The 19,935-nt window shown below is 39.8% G+C and overlaps 2 protein-coding genes across 5 annotated transcripts; both read right to left on the bottom strand.

Moving 5' to 3' along the window:
- Positions 1 to 441: 441 nt before the first annotated feature.
- Positions 442 to 10,067, bottom strand: LOC149036578 (splicing factor 3A subunit 1-like). 4 transcript variants are annotated; one of them, XM_089189373.1, is made up of 15 exons: positions 9,936 to 10,067; positions 9,573 to 9,611; positions 8,685 to 8,722; positions 8,163 to 8,275; positions 7,429 to 7,507; positions 6,311 to 6,391; positions 6,103 to 6,165; positions 5,589 to 5,679; positions 4,944 to 5,015; positions 4,431 to 4,507; positions 4,193 to 4,315; positions 3,645 to 3,954; positions 2,772 to 3,006; positions 2,119 to 2,190; positions 442 to 917 (listed from the first exon to the last, which is right to left on the bottom strand). In XM_089189373.1, the coding sequence occupies exons 1-14, from the start codon at positions 10,042 to 10,044 to the stop codon at positions 2,157 to 2,159; spliced, it is 1,464 nt and encodes a 487-aa protein (XP_089045499.1). In that variant the 5' UTR covers positions 10,045 to 10,067; the 3' UTR covers positions 442 to 917; positions 2,119 to 2,156. The 4 variants fall into 4 exon arrangements, with proteins under 4 accessions (XP_089045499.1, XP_089045502.1, XP_089045500.1 ...); XM_089189376.1 differs by having other exon boundaries at positions 4,944 to 5,017; positions 5,593 to 5,679; positions 9,936 to 10,033; XM_089189374.1 differs by lacking the exons at positions 2,772 to 3,006; positions 3,645 to 3,954.
- A 4,797-nt stretch (positions 10,068 to 14,864) lies between these two features.
- On the bottom strand, positions 14,865 to 18,168 carry LOC149036577 (uncharacterized). Its single transcript, XM_089188822.1, has 2 exons — positions 15,137 to 18,168; positions 14,865 to 14,949 (listed from the first exon to the last, which is right to left on the bottom strand). Exon 1 carries the CDS (start codon positions 17,520 to 17,522, stop codon positions 16,368 to 16,370), a length of 1,155 nt encoding a protein of 384 aa, XP_089044948.1. The 5' UTR covers positions 17,523 to 18,168; the 3' UTR covers positions 14,865 to 14,949; positions 15,137 to 16,367.
- Positions 18,169 to 19,935: the final 1,767 nt, after the last annotated feature.

Here is a 19,935-nt window from a genome sequence, read left to right as displayed (position 1 = left end):
TACACTACCTATCCACAAATTTGGCCCCAACTTTGGGCCTCACGAAGTAAATTGGCCAGTAAGGAAAATATCTTAGCCAAAGAGTGCAATTTGGCTCTCTCGGATAAAGAAAATTACGCATAAGTGTGCGTTTTGCTATTAAAGTAAACTTTTGTGATTTAAAAAAGCATAGGTGATCACCTACGGCTGCGTAAAATTACATTCACTTGTGTTTCGGAATGTGTTTTCGGATTCTGCCCTCTCTCTTAAGTGTATAACGTGGGAGTCGCTTCTAACAAGGAACGAATTGAAGCTGAAAGTGGCAAGATTTAAGTTTTGACGCCAGATACAGGGTAAAGAAGAATGAGCTCAAAACGACAGGAAAGAGAAGATGACAAGTTAAACTGTTGTGGCTTGCCGTAAAGGTCATGCAAAGCCCCTGCTGAAACAATTCAACACGTGTCACAGTCCGAGAAATTTTATTTATTTACCAAAAGGAACATATTTCTTTCCTCGAAAACCTACATAAACTGATACAGGCTTTTTAAACAACACAATATTCTTTAACTGAAAGGCTACTTGACCTAAATGAGAAACAATATGACTATACTAAAAAGAGTTTCTCTCTAGGGAACAGAAAGAGGGGAGGATGGTTTCATACAGAGAAGAGAAGATTAGAAGGAAGCTTATGAGATAATTGTAGTTCTACATAGGGCGCTCATGAGAGGGGTCGATATACGGAAAGGGGGAGACTTGTCTTGAGGAAGCATTTACAGTAAAACAAAAACAACCGAACGAAATTGGCAACTTTTCGGCTTCTGGGACTGCAAAGTCTTTTATTTCTTTCGTCCACCGCGTTCCTTGAGTTGTAGCTGCACTACACTGGCTGGAGTGACATTGTAATATGCCAACGAGTTGGAATCTTTGATGAAAATTCCCTGAACGAGACAAAAAGGCAGATGAAATGATTTAAAGAAAATATGAGATGAATTCTCACCTACGGAAAGTATTGAAAGGTTGGCCAAAACCTCGCTCCCTTAAACCATCTTATCAGCTTTAATTTTTGCTCTTCTATTTCACGCGGAAATTTTAATACCAGGAAAATCGCTTAAATGATACACTAATTAATTACCACACTTTTCCCGACAAAACGGCTAAATTATAAAGCAGATAGGACCTCTCAGAAATATGCAACGTATAAAAATCGTGTTTAGATTTCCCTCGTGCTTCACAGAAACGAATGTACAAAGAAAAAGACAAAAAAAATAAATAAAGCCTCCATAAGCACTTGACCTCTAGAAAAGAAAGAAAAGAAAACGAATGAAAACAATGGACCTTTCCGGCCGGATTCTGAGCCAAAATAAACAACTTAACTCTTTGCCGACTTGTTTCTGACACGAATCTCAGAATAAGAAGTTGCATGAGAAATTGAACGAGAAAAATAACTTAAGGGAAGTGAAATCGCCATCTTACACCAACGACCTTTCAGCCTCGGTCGTGAACTGTCACGTACGTATTTGCTCGTTTGCCTTGAGTCAATGTTTGCACTTGTCCGCACGCTAATTAGTGCATGTCTAGTCGTAAGCGGATTGTCCACGCAGTTAATAAGCTTTATCACCGGATAAATTATAGCAGATAAACCGGTTAATCTGTCGCCAACATAAAATATTTGGGAGGTCGCACACGAGTTCGTGACTTTCAAGTTACATCAGTCAGATAACTTAACCATTAACATTTTTGTTAGAGGCCAAAAGTTTGGACGAAAAACGAGATGGAATTTCTTTTACGCTGGCTTGAATCTACTCAAACACTATGACGGCTGCACCACGCAAATCAGCGAGGTAATCTACTCAAAAAGACTCAAGGAAAACCTGCTAGAGCAGAATTTTTCTAAAACCTTCCACCACGTCCTTGGTAAGCTTCCTCATGAAGTCATCTACTCTAGCAAATTTCCTTGTTACCATTTTTTTATCCTTGAAAGGTCTCCTCGTCAAAGCACTGGTATTAGACGTGGCAACTTACTTAATAGAAACTTGACATATTTTTCCATCTACGCTGTCAGGAAAACTCCTGTAAAGGCAGGTCATTCAACTAACAACTGTCCTATCCAGCTAAAGAGAGAGATTAAATAACTCTTACCCCAAGCTGTAGTTTCTGTTTTCCAGCTGGCATACCAGTTATCTCGTGCAGTTTAGCCTTGATGACAGAAATCTAGCAAGAAATGAGCAGAAACCGAACAGTATTAAGAAATCGTCAAGAGAAAGTAATGTGATAATTACGGGAAAGAGTTAAAGCATTCAGAAAACAAGGTTTCCTCAAAACACAACAGCTTCAGCCACTTATGTCTAAGCCTCTAACTGTTCTATGAAAGATAACCGTTTGCAAGCTTTCGCAACCTTAAAAGAGGACGGAGGTGATAAGAGATTATTATTATCGTATATCCTCGGATATTCCCCAGTTTTCGCGGGGGGAATATTAGTTCGCGTGAAGCGTTTAGACCAATCGCGCGCAGGCAAAAATATTTGATGGATTTAAACAACAAACATTTACGCCTTGCCTTGGCGCTCAACTTCTACTACATGCATTTTCAAAGGTACGTTGACACTTAACCTTTTGTTCCAAGAGCTGAAAAAATTTGAGGGCTAGTTGAAATATAGCTTCCACCAAGGCAAATTAAATAAATGTTTGTTTATTTTTCCTTTCATACTATCTTTTTTCAAAGCTTGAAACAACTTATGTCCGCTGACGAGTATCTTGCACAAAATGGAGCTCAGTGTTAAGTTCATACTCACGTGAGTCCCTTCGATTTGTGTATGGCCTCGATCTGTTGTTCAATTGTCACGCCTTGTTGAGCCAAGCGTGAAGTGGCCGCCATGGAAGCAGTGTGACCATCCCATGTGACCTTCTCTGGTGTTCGGATATCTTCTTCTCCGATCTTCTTACCGATGACAGTCTCTTCGTCACCAGCTCCAAAGATATCTGTACGGCGCTCGGCCAGCTGCTTCAGACTGCTTCCAATCGACATACCTGACAGACAAATGAATGAATGTGTTCCTGACCCAGCGAAAGCTCAAGACGGTTGGAAATTGGATAATTTTTGCCTAGGCTTCGTCTCGGTCAGTAAAGAAAGAAGGAGAAGAAGAAGTTGAAATAGGAGACAGAAAAACAACTAAGCCGGCAACCTGGACGGAACAAGCTTTATACACTTCCAGACGTCAAAGATCGTAACCAAACGAATATTGATTCCATCTAAGGTGTTTTGAGCTTTGGACTTTCACCGAATTCCACTTTCGCGGACGTCCGCTCCGTAAGTTCCGCTCCGTCACTGCATTGATTTTAAGCATAAAAACTAACCTAAGATAGCCTCAGTTTTCCTTCAAGTAGACGTCTCAGAAAACAGGCATCCACTTAATAGTCTTTCTAAATCGCTGTGACGAAGGGCTAACGCTCGAAACGTCAGCTTTTTTACCCTTTACAGTGGCTACTTTACGTTTTCAACTCAGTTGTTAACACTAATTAAAAATTACTTTCTAAAAATAGCTTTTGCAAAATTGACACAGTCCACAGGCCATGACCAGGAGCCCCTTCTCTGTGCCTTCGTTTATTGTTCTAACCCTATAGTGAGTTTACACGGCAGATAGAGTGACCAGTAGCACTGCTTTTACCTTCAGCAAACACTTGTTCCTGCTCCTTCTTCTCCTGCATCACTCTATCTCTCTGCTCCCTCCAGCGCGGATCCAACAGACTTATCTTCATGTGCTCGGCCATGTTCTCTGCAGGAACCCGCTCGCCTGTGATTGGTGAGATCAGGAACTTGTCCGTCTGAGCCAGGGGTGCAGCCGCCTTAGGAGCTTTTGGATCATAATTTCTCCGGATTTGGATGTTCGATCCTGGGGCTGTGGGAGGTAGGGGCGGTTTGGGGCCAGGTTCAGAGGGGATCGGTGAAAGAGGCACCTCATTCATGTCTGTGTTTTTCTGAAAGATGAAAATAACATGGTCGTCACAGTCTTTACAAAAGATCCATACACACAAAGAGAAGCACACTTATAAGGCGTTCGCGGACAACCACATATTGTAGAGCTCTTCTCCCATTCTCCTTTTCAGAGTCTTGTTTCAGAGTCAAATTTTAATCTTTACACATGCTGACGAAGGTGTAGGTGCAATGTGGGTAGATCGATAGGTACACGAATGTAGTAAAATAGGCTTGTCTTACCCCAGTTGAATCCTTCATAGGAGGGGGAGGTGGAGGAACTTGTAACAGTGTCGGCTCTGGTTCGTCAACTTCCATCTCCACATCCATGTTGACTTCCATATCATCTGGCGTAGGACCATCATCCTACAAAAAATAATCATGAACATTTCAGTTTTGGTCTTAAAAAGGACCATGGAACAGGCATCTACATGCAACTATCAAGTTTAAATTGATCACAAGCTACATGTACTGTACGCACCTGTACTTGTTCGTATCGCTCCTGCGCTAATATCCTGGCTCCAAGCTGTTCTCTGCTTACTGGTGGAGGCAAGTTGGCTAAAACAACACAATATAAGGATCTTAATAAATTAAAATAGATGCTTCAAAAGAGTAAGTTTTATCTGCAAGTGTAAAATTTTGTTTGTTTCATAGTTCTTTTCCACGCAGGTTTTCAGCGGCTTTCCCATTAGACAGCTGTGAAACTGGGATTACCAATAATGGTGGCTGTCTCTCTTACTGACAACCTAAAAACAGCATTTTGTCAAGCAGATCACTCATCAATGAACTCTTTAATTCCCGAGATTTGATTGTTAATTCGCCCTTCTAGCCAATACACATCACCTGTAAATTAGTTACAAGAATTTTTGCTAGATCAAGATAATAGAATCTATCTGATAAGTTTAACTATCCTCACAACCTGAATGCTGGATAATGTAGGGATATCATAGTTAGAGGGTTTTACTCTTGTAGAAATGTAATGTGAGAAACCAACCTGTTTCGTTGTCTTTAAATTCCACTGTTTCCACCACAACAAAGTCATGCCATTCCACTGATGCAAATGCAACTATATTGCAAGAAGGGAAAGGATTATTGTGAGAATATAATAGTTTCCTATTCAACTGATCACTGCAAATCAACTTTGAGCCAATGGAGAAATTTTAATAGACACATGAAACTCCTGCAACTCACCAGGAGTAAGAAAAGATTGCACTAACAGGAGAGACCTTGATAGCTACCGTACTCAGAACAAACTATTTGGCATAAACATGCAACAAGAAAGTAAAATTCTTTTCAAAAAGAACTTTAAAACCAGAGTTAAATCTGAAATAGAAACAAACTGCTAAAAGAAAAGTAAAGCGTTTTGTCTGTCTGCCCATAAAACGTCATTATGTGTATATACATATCAGAATGTCTCATCATACGAGCTGCACTGACTTGCAATTTTCAATATGAAATATTAAAATTGTAATCATTCTTGCTATTGAGGTTACACGCACATGTATATTTCCCTTCAGAGAAGCCATATAAATAAGATTGTATTCTTGTCATTTCCAAATTTGCGAGAAAGGCTCAACAACAATAATTCTCTGATTCTAAGTTTCACAGCAATGCTGTTGTTAATCAAGCAGAGACCAACCTGTTTCTTTTTCTTTTTCATCCTCTAATTTCTTTTTTTCTCTTTCTTGCTGTTTAATCCACTCAACACGGTACATGACACAATCCAGAATCTAAAAAGATGCAAAGTATCTCAGCTTCTCTGACTGACAATAATTAGAATACACAGAAGCTTGTCACCAGACATACTAAAAGTTTTCTTTAATTAAAACCAAGATAGTTTACTAATATTTTGAATATCTTGGTGGATCTATGTGAATGGTGCATGAGAAAAAAAAGTCTCACAATTTCCAGGGGGAACTTTTTTTTTTACTATCTTACAATACAATGCAGAGGAAATTGGTTGCCTTTCCAGTTTCCACGAGCATATCATGATATACCCTCGAAAAAAAGGTTCCGCTCTTTCTATAGCTTTGGTAATTTTGTAAACCAGTAGAAAGGTGGTTTATTGCTTAATAAAGATTTGCTTAAGTATGAGAGTCATTGTTTAAGAAATGATTTTAACTTTGTCAAAACATAGTAAACAGTTCTGATACCTCTTTGGGTTTATAAGCATCCTTTTGCAACTTCTCTTTGATATCACTTGGGGGAATCAAAACCTGACAAAATGTAAGATTTACTCAATACAGTTATCACTCCTATTGCAGTACATGATCATGTTCATATGAAAATACAATGAAGAAGGAATGATGCCATTTTCTACAAGGCCCTGAACAAGTAAATTCATCTTGAGGCAAATCTCACCTTTGTATACTGTTCCACAAGCTTGGTGAAATAGTTGAACAAACTGTGCTGTGGCCGTAAGAAGTCAAACTGATAGTTTCTCTGCAAAATAAATAAAGATTGTAACAGCATATCACCATGGCTCTTTCAAAAATCTAAGATATATCATTATTATTCTGGTAAGAGGAGTAAGTCTCTCATTATTATTTATATATACTGATCACAAGTTTACACCAGCGTCTTCCCTATGATCAGTCTTTTCAGTCTAAATCAAGTTTCTATGAGTGTTATCATCATTACCAAGGGACCCAAAATGATATCATTTTGATTCCACAACAAGTGGAAAGTTTTGGCTACTACATAGCAGCAATAGTTAACAACTTGGACACTTGAGGTCATAAAGCTAGCCCAGGCCATAAATCTGAATGGAAAAAAAAACAAGGTAACTAACAGTACAGACAAGGTTAGTAGGATTTTTATCATATCTCTGGGTTCAAATAGAGAGGGAAGATTTCAATTCAAACAAACTTTTGAATTCAGTGGGCCATACACTGGAATATGGCATGCTAAATTGACCAATCATAATGCACATACTAACCGAGATACATAATGTTTTTAATAGTGCATGAATACTGTAAAAACCCAGAGATAAGCTGCACCCTGAATTTAGCAGCTCAAATTTTGGAAAAAAAGTTTTTTGAAAGAAATAAAAAAAAATCCAAAGTTGAGTCTTGAGAAGTCTTCTTAATCCACTGTTCATTGAACATAAACCCGCTATTAACATTGCAATGGAAAATACTTCAAAGTCTTACTCATAATGAACATCATTTCTACCAACTTTGCCATATGATTGACCTTTTTCTGGTATTTGTTGACAAGAATTTTTTCATTCAACACAGTTTTTCATAGATTTTTGCATAACAACAAGAACACGAGCAGAACATTCGAAGCTTAGTAACCAGGCATTAGATCGCACATGAAAATGGAAAACATTCACAACACCTTTTTCAAATGCTCCCCCAGATAAACTCACCCCCAATTTCTAGCAACGATTTTTGGAAAAAAGGTGCGGCTTATCTGTGGGTTTTTACGGTAACTGAATTGTCTCATGTTTGTGAAGTGTCTCATGGCAAAAGTACCTGCTCTCTGTTCATGAGATTAGTTAAGAACTGACGTCCATTCCTTGCCACAAACTGTGCAGTCAGTTTAACAATATTCCTGTGTGTTTCAAAGGAATATAAAACAATGATTTGCATTAATCAGAAAAGTTATTGAGTGAGTTACTAACCTTTTCACTCCCAAGACCTACATGTACCTTTACATCAATTCTCTACACCATCTTACAGTGTTTTTCCTTACTCTTGCTTATAAGATTTGGTGTTAAATCAAAAAGTATTCTCCAGTTGATATATTTCTTTCCTCCTATCAAATTTCCTGATTGGAAGTGTACTAGGTAATGGAAATTTCCTCCTTGGTCACCAGTGGACCAGAGAGGATTAATTAAAACTCTCAGTTTATAGCTACCAACTGAATTGATTCCTTCAAAAATATTTCATTGAGGTGAATCAAAGACATAATGCATGGCAAGTCTTGTCATAAGAATTCAACAATTTACCGTACAAAGACAGTATCTTGGGGAGAATATTTCAGAAAGCTAGGGCTACAAGCACATGTACATTGTATCAGTACCAACTGAACAGCAGTAACATGCCAGTCAGTTTTCGGTGGATTATCAGTAAACAGATTGTATTAAAATCAAGTACAATAACAACAATTTATAGTAAAATACACCTAAGGTTACTGATTGTGAATGTACACAACTCTAAAGAGAAAGGCATGCATTTAGTGAAATGCAAATTTTAAGTTTACTCACAGATCTAATGCAGATATAGATAGTGGATCAGCCATGAATTCAAATTCTGGGGGAGGTTCTTTAGGCACAGGTGGCTCTGAAATTGTCACTGGGATCTGCATCAGAGGCTTTGGCTAAAATCAAAGAGAAATAGTGTTCAAATGCTCAAAGTGTGAAGCTACCCATTCATTTATCCTTGACAATGCTTAAAAATTGACGATGAACATCACCATTTTGAGTTTTGCAAAGCAATGTCACTGCCTATCTGAAGCACTCCAAGCTGTGACACTTTTGGTCATCATGGAGGCTGGAAAAGATTTAGTTGACTAAACTTTGGAGAATTGAGTGTTGAGTTTTAATTCTGTACTGTCAACTGACAAACAGGTATCACATCAGGCTGTAACAACCAATTCTCAACTGAAGATTAATTCTGAAAGATCTATATTGTTTGGCCTCCATTTAGAGAATTTTCTCTCAGATCCTAGAAGTGAAAGAGTCAATAAGGGTCAATATTGTAGTTATTAAACATCCTTGTGTTTCTACCTTCTGTGGAGCAGGAGCAGCTGGAATGGCCTCTGGTTCTGATGAAAACATCATATATTGAATTTCTTTAGGTATCATATAGTTTGTGGATTATACTATTAATAGCTTCAAAAACTGCATGTACATGTATGTAAAATAAAGTTCTGAAATGAAATTCCATGTCCAGTTTGATTGCAGGTAGGTACTTCTGATCTAGTTTGAACTACAGATTGGCACAAGACACATGATAATATCAAAAATAAATTAAATTCTACTGTCTACAATCCCCAGTGAGCATGTACATCTAGGTTACCAGTTGTATTTTATAATCATGCTTTTACTTGAACACTGTCACTGAACAGACAGTGCTATATGCTAAAATATCAGTTTCTTGGGATGCATTTCCATTATACACTGAGGCAACTGCTGTTGTGTTTTTGGAGCAAAATCCCATTGAGTGTTAAAAGTAATCTGGAATTGCAAAGTTTTTTCTTTGTTCTTTAACTGTTCACATAAACTTACACCACCCTTCCCACTGAAACAATCCAAACCTAAAGCTGAATGCCACCTGATCACCACATTTTCTTAAAGCAGTGCAGGATATGGGTTTTTCATTTGAGTTCTCATTGGCTCCTTGAGATTCTCTCCTTACTGGCCAGTGAGATTTCCTTGGTCTCATGACACTAAATCAAAAGTTTCTTTATTAAGGTAATTTTTTTTTCCCAACTTGCACCTATGAAAATAATTTATGGTCATCTAATCAAATACTAGCGTGTCAACCAAGACCTCACTCGTATTCACAGCATCTTTACAATCATTCAGACGTGTATGATCTAAACATGCAATTACAGTCATTTAAATTCTTACGTCTAATGTCGATCTATTGACATACTATGAATTGCTACTCACCGTTTCTAGCAACAAAGCTCGCAGTCTTGTCAACAATATCTGAGCATCAAGTTAAGGTTTACATGTATATGATTTATCTACTATGAATAAAATACCCCTATAACAGACTAGTTATGAAAGAGCTTCGCTTCTTTCGGGGGAAGTTAATTCACTTAAGCAGCATTTACACGATCATAACAGGACTTTTCGAAAGTAACGTAACTTTCATTTACTTTGATATTTCCTAGGTAAACGAAGCAAAGTCAAAATAAAAGCAACGAGACAAATAGTGTTCCTACAACGTGACGTCTTATGAGTGAAATACGACATAGACAACGCCTTATTGTATGACCACAAAAACGTTGCATACATAAGGAAAGATACTTCTCACCTGCGGCGGAGGGTAAATAACACCGATCGCCGGCATTCTGCTCGTAGAAGTTTGTCGCAAGTACTCAGAACGTTCCCTTAACGCAGCGGCCGTCTCTGGCATGACAATGAGGCTTTCTAATCGAACGCGTGTATGATGTGGAGGCTCGCTCCAGACTTCACACGGGAGAAAGATACACGACGGCTTTTTTACCTCCTATTAGGTCCTGATATAATAAAGACTTGATCGGGAGTTTGATTCAAAGAGAGTCGAGGGAAAATTATCGGAAGTAAGGGGAAAAGGCGATCAGTGTATTTTCATTCATACAGAATAAATTGTCGTCATAATTCAATCAGAATACAGAGGTCCAGTGGAGAAGGCAACAGTTATGAAAAAAGAAAATGATTTTATGAAGAAACCAACTACTTTTGAAAGAGAAATGGAATCGTTTGTCTCACGATGACTAACCAAAACCTATTTTACGATATAAACCAACAACTGTAGCTCATCTGGGCTATAATGTACTGTAAGGGTCACGTGACATACTTGACACGTTTCTGTAACTCTAAATAAACGAAGACAGGTAAATTGACAGCTGCTCCAAAATAAATTCAATGTTTTGGACGACAGCTAGAGCTCTTTGGATCGACTTCTCACGCAACAAATGGGGTCAGAGTTATCGAAGGTAAAATTAATAGAAAATTTCCCTCGAGATCGCGAATGTTTTTCGAAAAAATTTATGCGAGCTTTTAACCACGTCAAAAGAATGAGTTCAGCTTTATCTTCCTCGGAACCAACCTGCTTTTCATGGACAGATTGAGATGCAAACAACACTCTTGGTTTCATATTTTTCTCCTTCATGGATTTTTTCTTTTTCGGCTGAGGAACTTTTTGCTTCAGGCTGTGATTGGCAGAGGTCAAGACATCTGGCCATGTGCGGTTTCCACAACACTTTTCTGGGATATTACTAACATGTCTTGTTTTGAAAGGAGAAGATCTAATTGACAGCGGTGGTTGACTTGAAGAATTTTTGGGAGTGAATGTCAGGCCATTTGGAAATTCCTGGTCACAAAAACAATCAAATATGAGGCATAATTGATAACATACAAAGAATCAAATTCTATCTTCTGTAAAAAAATTTTTTTCTTCATTTTGCCATGCATGGAATTTTGTACCAAATTCTAATGTTCTAATGAACTAATTTGCAGCTGCAAGAGCAAGTTCTTGGAGGTGTGTTGATTTTTTGTCTTAATGTTAGTGCAGGGTTCTTTTTTCAGAGCGGGCAGGCACCAAACATTGTTAGCTTACTTAGCAAGGTTTGAACAGTCAGGCAATTCTTCACTCATCTACTGGTTATGAGGCAGAGAATTAACACTAAACACAATCTACTTTAAGCCAAATTATTTTTTTTAACTAAATCATCCCACTCCCAAAATTGCTGTTAGGGGATTTTGAGTTAACACTCCCAGGGGTAATTAGAGAGGAACTGTTCCTTACAAATTACTGGTACATTCAAAAGCATGAAGGTGATGAGAAGAAAGTTAAGTAACAATTGAACATATTGCTTGAATTAACATCAAATTCTCAGAACTAGAACACTGCAAAGAAATTGACACTTAGATCTTGGGAGTGAAAGGGTTAAATAAAGTAATATATACTAATTAATCTCCTCATCACCTTTCTACTTGGCAATAGATCAATATTGTTGCGAGAAATTCCTTAATGGCAATTCTGGAAGGGAGGGGTATACAGAAAACTGAAAAAGCATAACGTCATTCTTTCTTATTCAATTTTTGGAAAGGTTAAATCCATACAAAACTGGATAAACAAGTCATTGGCAATGCTACAAACTCAGTCAACTTCAACTGTATCACATCCATGTATTTGTAATTTGCAGTACTTCTGCAGAGGACTGCAAAAGGGCTTCTAAATTGAGTGTTGCAAAACCAAGATCATATCAGCCTGAGTCAATTTAACAAAGGGAAATATTACAAGGAACATGTGAGAACCCAAAGTAACTTAAAAGCAAACTGCCAAAAGGGTGTGAAGAGGCAAGTGGCCAAGATAAAGATATTTTATTTTTTCCATCTGATTGGTTGAGAGTGTGGCACCAGTTTTCTTAGCCTATTAACTCCCAGAAGTGATTAAAAGGTAACTTCTCCCAATGATATGCATCTGTTATCCAGCAAACAGGTAATGGGAATACTCAAACTTTTCAGGTAGAGATTGTTTTCCTGATCTAACACCAAATTCTTGTAACATGTTCACAAGGAAATTTGTAACAGCTAGAGGGGAGAGCTAACAAACAGATCTTGGGAATCAAAGAGTTAAACAAAAGCAATAATCACATGGTGAAATAAAACAAAAGCAACATGATCTTGTATTACTCTAGATACTCAATTCAAAATTGCACTATTGTCCATGCAAGAGCAATTCAAACTTAAATTGTACTTTTAAGTCATCACTAGTTTCATTATAAATATCTAAGCCTGAACACAAGCTATCTTAGGGCTGAAATTCTTTCTTGTTTTCTTTTTCAAGTATCAGATGCAAAATGAAGAACTGTTTCTTTTCTTAAGCTTCGTCGCCAAACAGAATTTAGTTAGTGCTAATTTTTAAGAAATTTTTTAACTTAGCATTGACTCTGACTCATTAAAATTTGTATTGTTTACATTTCATCCTATTGACTATATAAAACAGCTGGAAATTGCCTCTGATTATTCTAAGATGAACAAGCATTAGCATCTTAGCTTTTGTTCAGCTGTTTCGTGGCATGATAAGTACTTAATAAAGCTCTGAGTAGGTTTACATAATTACTTATTTTCTTAAGCTCAAGATAAAAATGGAAAACAATGAGTAACAACAAAGGCATTGTTTCTGTTATTCTTGTTAAGACCATGGCATGGCTCTCAAAATGAAAAATAACAAACCACAATTTCTGCCCCACAGGAAGCAGTGACCACATAGTGGGAATTGACTGTAGAGAATTAAAAATAAAAAGGCTACAGTAAAGACTGATTCTTCTCCAGTAGCCACAAGTACCCCTGCATATGGAAATTTTGAACACTATTAAAGGGCTAGTACCCTCATTTCATACTTGAATTTCTAATTTAGTGTAAGTTATGACAAATAATGAATGTAAATTCATCTTGGTTGTACAGGTTATATCCAGCAGTCCTTAAAAAAAATAAAAAGGTATTTTTCTGAATTAAAAAAAAGTGTTCTTGCTTCAAAGTAAGTGCATGATATGTCATTCAATTAATGCTCTAGCAGAGTTTTTGTTTGAAATGCCAAAATCAACTTCATGACTAAGGACAAAAAAAAGGCAATAAGCAAATGTTCTGTATCCTTTATGTCAATTTGGGCTGAAAAACACGATTTTGTTCCTTTTGCAAAAATTAGCTTATTTCACGATCAAAAACGATGCAAACAAGCTTAAACGTTATGTTTTCAGCAAAAAAGCGATAGAATCTGCGAAAAAGCAATGGAGACAAGCTAACACACAGTGTTCTCAGTAAAATTTGGGCAAAAAAATCCTTAAAAACCAAAAAAAAAAATTGCGCTGACTTACCCATTTTTTACCAAGATAACTGCCAAAACACTAAAAACTAGCTTGAAACTACATGTTTTTCACAAGATCGCGACGAAATCCGTTTAAAAACTCCAAAATACGGCAGAAATGTACGATTTTTGCAAAATTTTTCGCTAAAGTTGACAAAAACACTCAATTCGACTGAAAAACACGTTTGTTTTTTTTTTTTGCAAAAATAAGCTTATTTCAGTTTTAAAAACGCTGCAAAAAAGCTAAAACACAATGTTCTCAGCAAAATAGTGCAAGAGTCTGTGGGAAAACACAAAAACCAAGCTTAAACCCAATGTAAATTGATAAAAAGGCCCGAATTGCGCATTTTGGCAGTTATTTTGGCAAAAAATGGTATATTTTGATTTCAAGCAAACTTTCAAGTAGTTGTTAAAGTTTAGAGCCAAACAGAATACTAAAAAAAAAATTGGATGTTTTCAGAAAAAATTGTAACCCTCAGCCTAATCATAATCCCACCCTACCCAAGCCCTAACTCTAACTCTTGGTGCGAGCTATCCTAACCCTAACCCTAGCCCCGGGTTAGGGTTAGGGTTAGGGCTAGGGTAAAGAACGGAACTTTTCACTCCAGTCAAAATGATACAACTGATTAACATGGTCCAACCAGCCAAAACAAGATAAAATGGTCTAAACGGTGAAAAAATTTTAATTACGTGACATGGTCCAATTGGAAGAAACGATCTCACTTAGTAAAATGGTGCAACTGGTTAACATGATCCAACTTGTTAAAATGATACCAATATCTAAAATGGACAAACTGGTTTAAATGATCCAACCAGTTGAAATGGTCTAACTGGATAATGCATGTGTAACCAGTGAAATTGGTTCAAATACTTCAAGTAATCAATCTGGTAAGGATGGTAACATTAGTTAAAAAGATCCAGCATATTACAGTGGTTCAACTGGTAAAAATAATCATCCAACTACTAAAAGTTATTAAACACCAATCAAAATTAATCCAACCGCTTCAAATAATCCAACTGGTCAAAATTCTTCAAGTGGTTATTTAAGTGAAAAAGGTGACAAAATCTTCTTAAAAATATTTTTGAAGAGGCTTACACCCTTACCCTAAACACTAACCCTACCCCCAAACCTTAAGCCAAAACCTTCACCCTAGCCCTAACCTCAACCGCAGACCCTCTAACCCTAAAACTAAGCCCAAACCCCAACCCTAACCCTAATCCCAAACCCTAGCCCCACACCATAACCCTAAAACCTAACCCTAAACCCTAAACCCTAACCTATAGCCCTTAACCCAGACCTAACTGTAAGTGGTTTCGCTCAAGTTGGAAATGAAAGTCTCGTTCCCGGGTTGTTACACGCGCAATCGAAAACACCAAACCAATATGGACATACGATTCTTTCCTTTATTGTTCCTACGTACTCCTATTCTTGTGGCCTCAGGGCATTTATCGAATCAAAGCGGTCAACTGAAATAGTTACATTAAGAAATCACTTAAATATTTGTCTCTTTTACAGCTAAGGAATGATCATAAAACCAAGCGCACGTGATATTGAGAGAGAGACTTAAGCAGTGAAATCTAGCGAAACCTATAACTTCAGAATTACAAACCGACATAGCTTCACAGCCTTAAAGATAATTAGATTGCTGCTTACCAACGTTCGCGGGTCTTGATTTCTATCGAGATTTTCGCTCTAACTTGTCTTCTAGTTTTCACTAACAGATCTTGATCTCGCGGGATCTTCTGAAGAACTGAAACGCGAGCTATACGCTATGCCTATCTATACTGCGGTAATCCCAGCGGTAGCGTAAATCAAACCACAAAATATTTCGCGACGTATTTCGATCCTAACGGAAGCGGTTACATGGCTCCTCTAAATTAATACCTTAATTTACCCTAATCACTAACTTATTCGCAAACAGTAACAAAATCGTCTCATTGTTTATCTTGTCGATAGGCCAAAGGCCCTTGGTACTTGATAAATCTTTCTCTTATGGCTCTTCGGTGGGGATTCCCCGGTCTTCACTTATCTTGTGACATCAGTAGCACTAGCTTGTGGATTAGTCTTTCTAGCGTTGATAACGGCTGATTTCTTTTTCCGTCTGATGTCAGGTTCGGGCTGCCAACGTCTAGCATCACTTTCCGTACCAGTCCATCCTGGTCTGCTTGGGCCTCAATAACACGACACAGCTTCCACTGATTTCTTGGGGTGTCATTGTCCTTGACGATCACGACATCGTTGACTTGGAGGTTTTTCCTTGGTCGGGTCCGCTTTTGTCTGGTTTGTAACGAAAGAAGGAATTCTTTCTTCCACCTAGACCAGAATTCGTTTGTTAAGTGTTGAACCCGTCGCCACCATTTTCTTGAGTACATATCCGCAGAGTTGAATTTTCCCGGTGGGGGCAAAACTACCTTTGTCTTCAAAGTCAGGAAGTGATTTGGCGTCAGTGGTTCTGCTGTATCTGATGTCGTTGTACCTTCCCCCGGTAGAGGTCGGCTGTTAACTACTGCCTCCGCTTCGCACATGAAGGTCCGTAGCGCTTCATCATTCATTTGATGGCCGTTTTTCTCTAGTAGGGCGGAGAGCACACTTCTCACAGTTCTTATTTGGCGCTCCCAAACTCCACCCATGTGACTGGCAGTGGGGACATTGAGTTTGACCTCAAACCAATCACAGCCCCTTTTTAGCATGTCTTGTTTTACTTGGTTTTGGTCCATTTCAGCAAGCGCTTCCTTCAGCTCTCTTCTTGCTCCAATAAAATTTGAGCCATTGTCGCTACGCATCTGACGCACGGGACCACGCCTGCATATGAAGCGGCGAAGGGCGTTGATGTAAGAATCTGTTTCCAAGGAGTTAGCAACTTCTAGGTGAATGGCTCTTGTTGCTAGGCATGTAAACAGTACTCCATATCTTTGAGTTCCTTACGTCCTTCTTTCACGTACCAAGGTCCGAAGTAATCTACTGCGCAATATGTGAAAGGAGGGGTAGGTGTTAATCTGTCTGCCGGGAGATCTGCCATTTTCTGTTCTTGCACCTTCGCTCTAAGCCTTCTGCAAGCGACGCATTCATGGACCAGCCTGGAGACTACCGAGCCACCGCCTATGATCCAGTAGCCGGAGGAACGGATTTCGTTCAGTGTAATTCCCTTTCCTTGATGTAGGGCCCTTTCATGGTAGTGCCGGGCTAGGAGCTTGCTAACGTGTCCCTGTCCAGGCAGAACAATAGGGTGCCTTACATCTTGAGATATGCTAGCTTGCTTTATTCGTCCGCCGATTCTCACTAGGTTGTTGTGGTCTAGGAACGGGTCTAGACGGGAGAGGGGACTATCTCCTCTAGGTTTCGGAACCCTGGATCTTGAGTCATCTTCTTTATGGGTTTCGTAATCTGCAGTTATCTTCCTCAGTTTGCCTATCTCTTCTTTAAAGGCTTCTTTCTGCACGTTTCTTATGATTTCTTGTTCCGCTTCCTTTAGCTCATTAACGTCAACTGGATGATGCTCGTGTGTTCTAGGTCTTGTTTTCGCTCCATCCACGCCTGCCTGCTTTCCGCGTGTTCTTTCTAGTAAGATCTTTCGGTATCTTAGGCACATAGCAACGGAGCGTTTTGCTCTAAACCAGCTTGAAAAGTATTCCAGCCGTTGATGGAGGGTTGCAAATTGCTCTTTGTTTGTCATGCAGGTTATGAAGGAAGACGCCTTCCTCACTTCTTTATCGTCGGCTTGCAGGAGTTCGGGTTCACTCTTGTCTAAGTTCTTCCAGCTATCGTGGTGATCCCAAAGGAAAGATGGTCCTTGTAGCCACCTCGAAGGCTGTAGGAGGTCTTTGGGGCTCAGTCCACGTGAAGCATCGTCAGCCGGGTTGTTCTTTCCGTCAACGTACTTCCATTGTTCAGGAACGGTGCGTTCTCTAATCTGCCGAACTCTGTTTGCAACGAAGGTGTGAAACCGACGTGCATCATTGTAGATGTATGCCTGAACAACTTTGCTATCAGTCCAGAACACTTCTTCGACTTTATCATATCTCAGCTCTCGGCTCAGCATATCGCTAACTCTAACGGATACCAGGGCGGCTGTCAGCTCAAGTCGTGGTATGGTTATCGGCTACAGGGGAGTAACCCGTGCCTTACCCATAACTAGGGAGCAGTTCGTTCGGTTTCTTGTGTCCACCAGACGGAGATAAGAACACTGGCCGTATCCTTCTGTGCTTGCATCCGAGAAGTGGTGTAGCTCGACCTTCTTGAGGTCTTCCATTTCCTTTAATTTGAAACATCTTGGGACTTCCATTATCTCTAGAAGGGGAAGTTCATTTCGCCACATTTCCCACTGCATCCGTAGCTCCTCGGGTATGGTGTCATCCCAGCTTATGCTTTCCTTGCACAGTAGCTGTAATATTCTTTTTCCTCGAAGCAGGAATGGGGCGGCAAACCCAAGCGGGTCGTATATTGAGCTTACTGTTGATAGGATGCCACGCCTGGTCAGTGGTTTATTCTTGAGGGAAATACGGAACTTGAAAGCGTCGTTTACGATCTTCCATTCTACGCCAAGAACACGTTCGGGCGGGAGTAAATCGCGGTTCAAATCAAGTTCCTTAATTTCCTTTGCGCGCGACTCAATAGGGGTAGACTCTACGACTTCTTTACTGTTAGACGTGAATTTGTGGAGTCTAAAACCGCCTCTCATGCACATCTCTGTGCTCTTCTTGATCAATTCAATGGCTTCTTGCACTGTAGGGACCGACTTAAGCCCGTCATCGACGTAGAAATTCTCTTTAATAAAGGAGGCTGTTTCTATTCCAAACTCATCTACGCCGTCATCGGCGGCAGTTCTTAGGGCTAAATTAGCACAGCCCGGGGAGGAGGTAGCACCAAATAGATGTACCGTCATTCTATATTCCGTTGGCTCCTTTGAGGTGTCTCCTTGTTCCCACCAAAGAAAGCGGAGAAGGTCACGATGTTCTTCGTTGACGTGGACCTGGTGGAACATGCCTTCGATGTCACAAGCGAATGCCACAGGTTCTTGTCTGAAGCGGCACAAGACACCAACCAAGGAGTTCGTTAGATCAGGGCCTTGCAGGAGGTTGCGATTAAGGGAATGTCCCTGAAAGTCTGCTGAACAATCGAAAACGACTCGTAGCTTGTCGGGCTTCTTAGGGTGATACACTCCATGGTGAGGAATGTACCAAACTGTTTCATGCTGCTTGGGGGCCTTCTCTGCGTGGCCATCCTCTAGCGTCCTCTGCATGAATGTCACATAATCTTCCTTGTATTTCGAATCAATGGCAAATTTTCGACTTAACTGCTTTAGTCGTGCTTCAGCGCGTTTCTTATTGCATGGTAGTTGGACGCTCTCGTCGCGAAGTGGTAGAGGAATTTCATAGTGCCCATCATCTGCTTTATGAATACCATTGGAGGTGATGCTCATAAACTTCAGATCTTCCTGAGACATGGCTACGTTCCAGTCTAGGGGCTCGGAGAAGTCTTGCTCGAACATTTTCTTGATGGCCGAAGGTGCCATTATCTCTTTACAGCTCGTCAGGGGGATGAACTTGCCAGTCGAGGCTTCGTTGCTTGCTATCTCTCGTGTAGCAATGCGATGGCATCCAGCTGTCATCTCAATTTCATTATCATGATCTCCCTGATTTCTGGCTCCTACCACTCCCCAGCCCAACGTTGTGCGTATAGCGTAGGGGGCATTTGACTTTCCAGGGACTATGGATTTTGGCTTTAAGGCCCGAACACAGTTGTTGCCAATCAATAAGCCGATGCCTAAGTGCTCTTCATATGGCGAGATCTCATCAGCAATTTTCTCTAAATGCTTGTACTTGCGGGCAGTTTCTGGGCGAGGAATTTGTCCACGCTGGCCTGGAATATGCGTTCGTGTGTACACCTTAGGGAGGGGTATGTCCACCTTGCCATCGAAATGTGAGACGACGAGACCATCAATTCTTTGTGTGTCAATTTTCTCTATGGCGTGCATGGTGCCCAGCTCTAGCTTAATGACGGGACCAGTCACTCCGAGTTCGTTTATTGCGTCATCGGTAACGAAACAGGTATCACTTTGATCGTCTAGCACGGCATAAGCCTTGACTCGGCGATTCGGGTCGTTCTTGTGATGAATCCATACCGGGAGGATCATGGAGGTTGTAGTGTCACTGCAGTTCACGCAATTGTTCGTGGCTCTGACGGCTTCCTGGGTGCTTTCTTGTCCTTTCTCTACGGGTGGAAAGCGATGGAGGGCGGTTGCATGTGGTTTTTTACACACCTCGCACTGAATTTTCTGCTTGCATTGTCGAGCTGTGTGACCTTGACTAAGGCAGGAGAAGCATATTCCTCTTGACATGCAAATTTCTAGCCGTTCTTTGAACGGTGTTGCCAAGAAGTTTTTGCACGTGGCGAGACCGTGTTTTCCCTTGCACAGCACACATGAACTCGCTTCCGGGGGGTCCTTGCATAAC

Source organism: Pocillopora damicornis, chromosome 12, assembly GCF_964200805.1.
Source record: "Pocillopora damicornis chromosome 12, jaPocDami1.2, whole genome shotgun sequence".
Classification (NCBI taxonomy): Eukaryota; Metazoa; Cnidaria; class Anthozoa; order Scleractinia; family Pocilloporidae; genus Pocillopora; species Pocillopora damicornis.
This window is presented reverse-complemented; position numbering and strand designations above follow the sequence as displayed.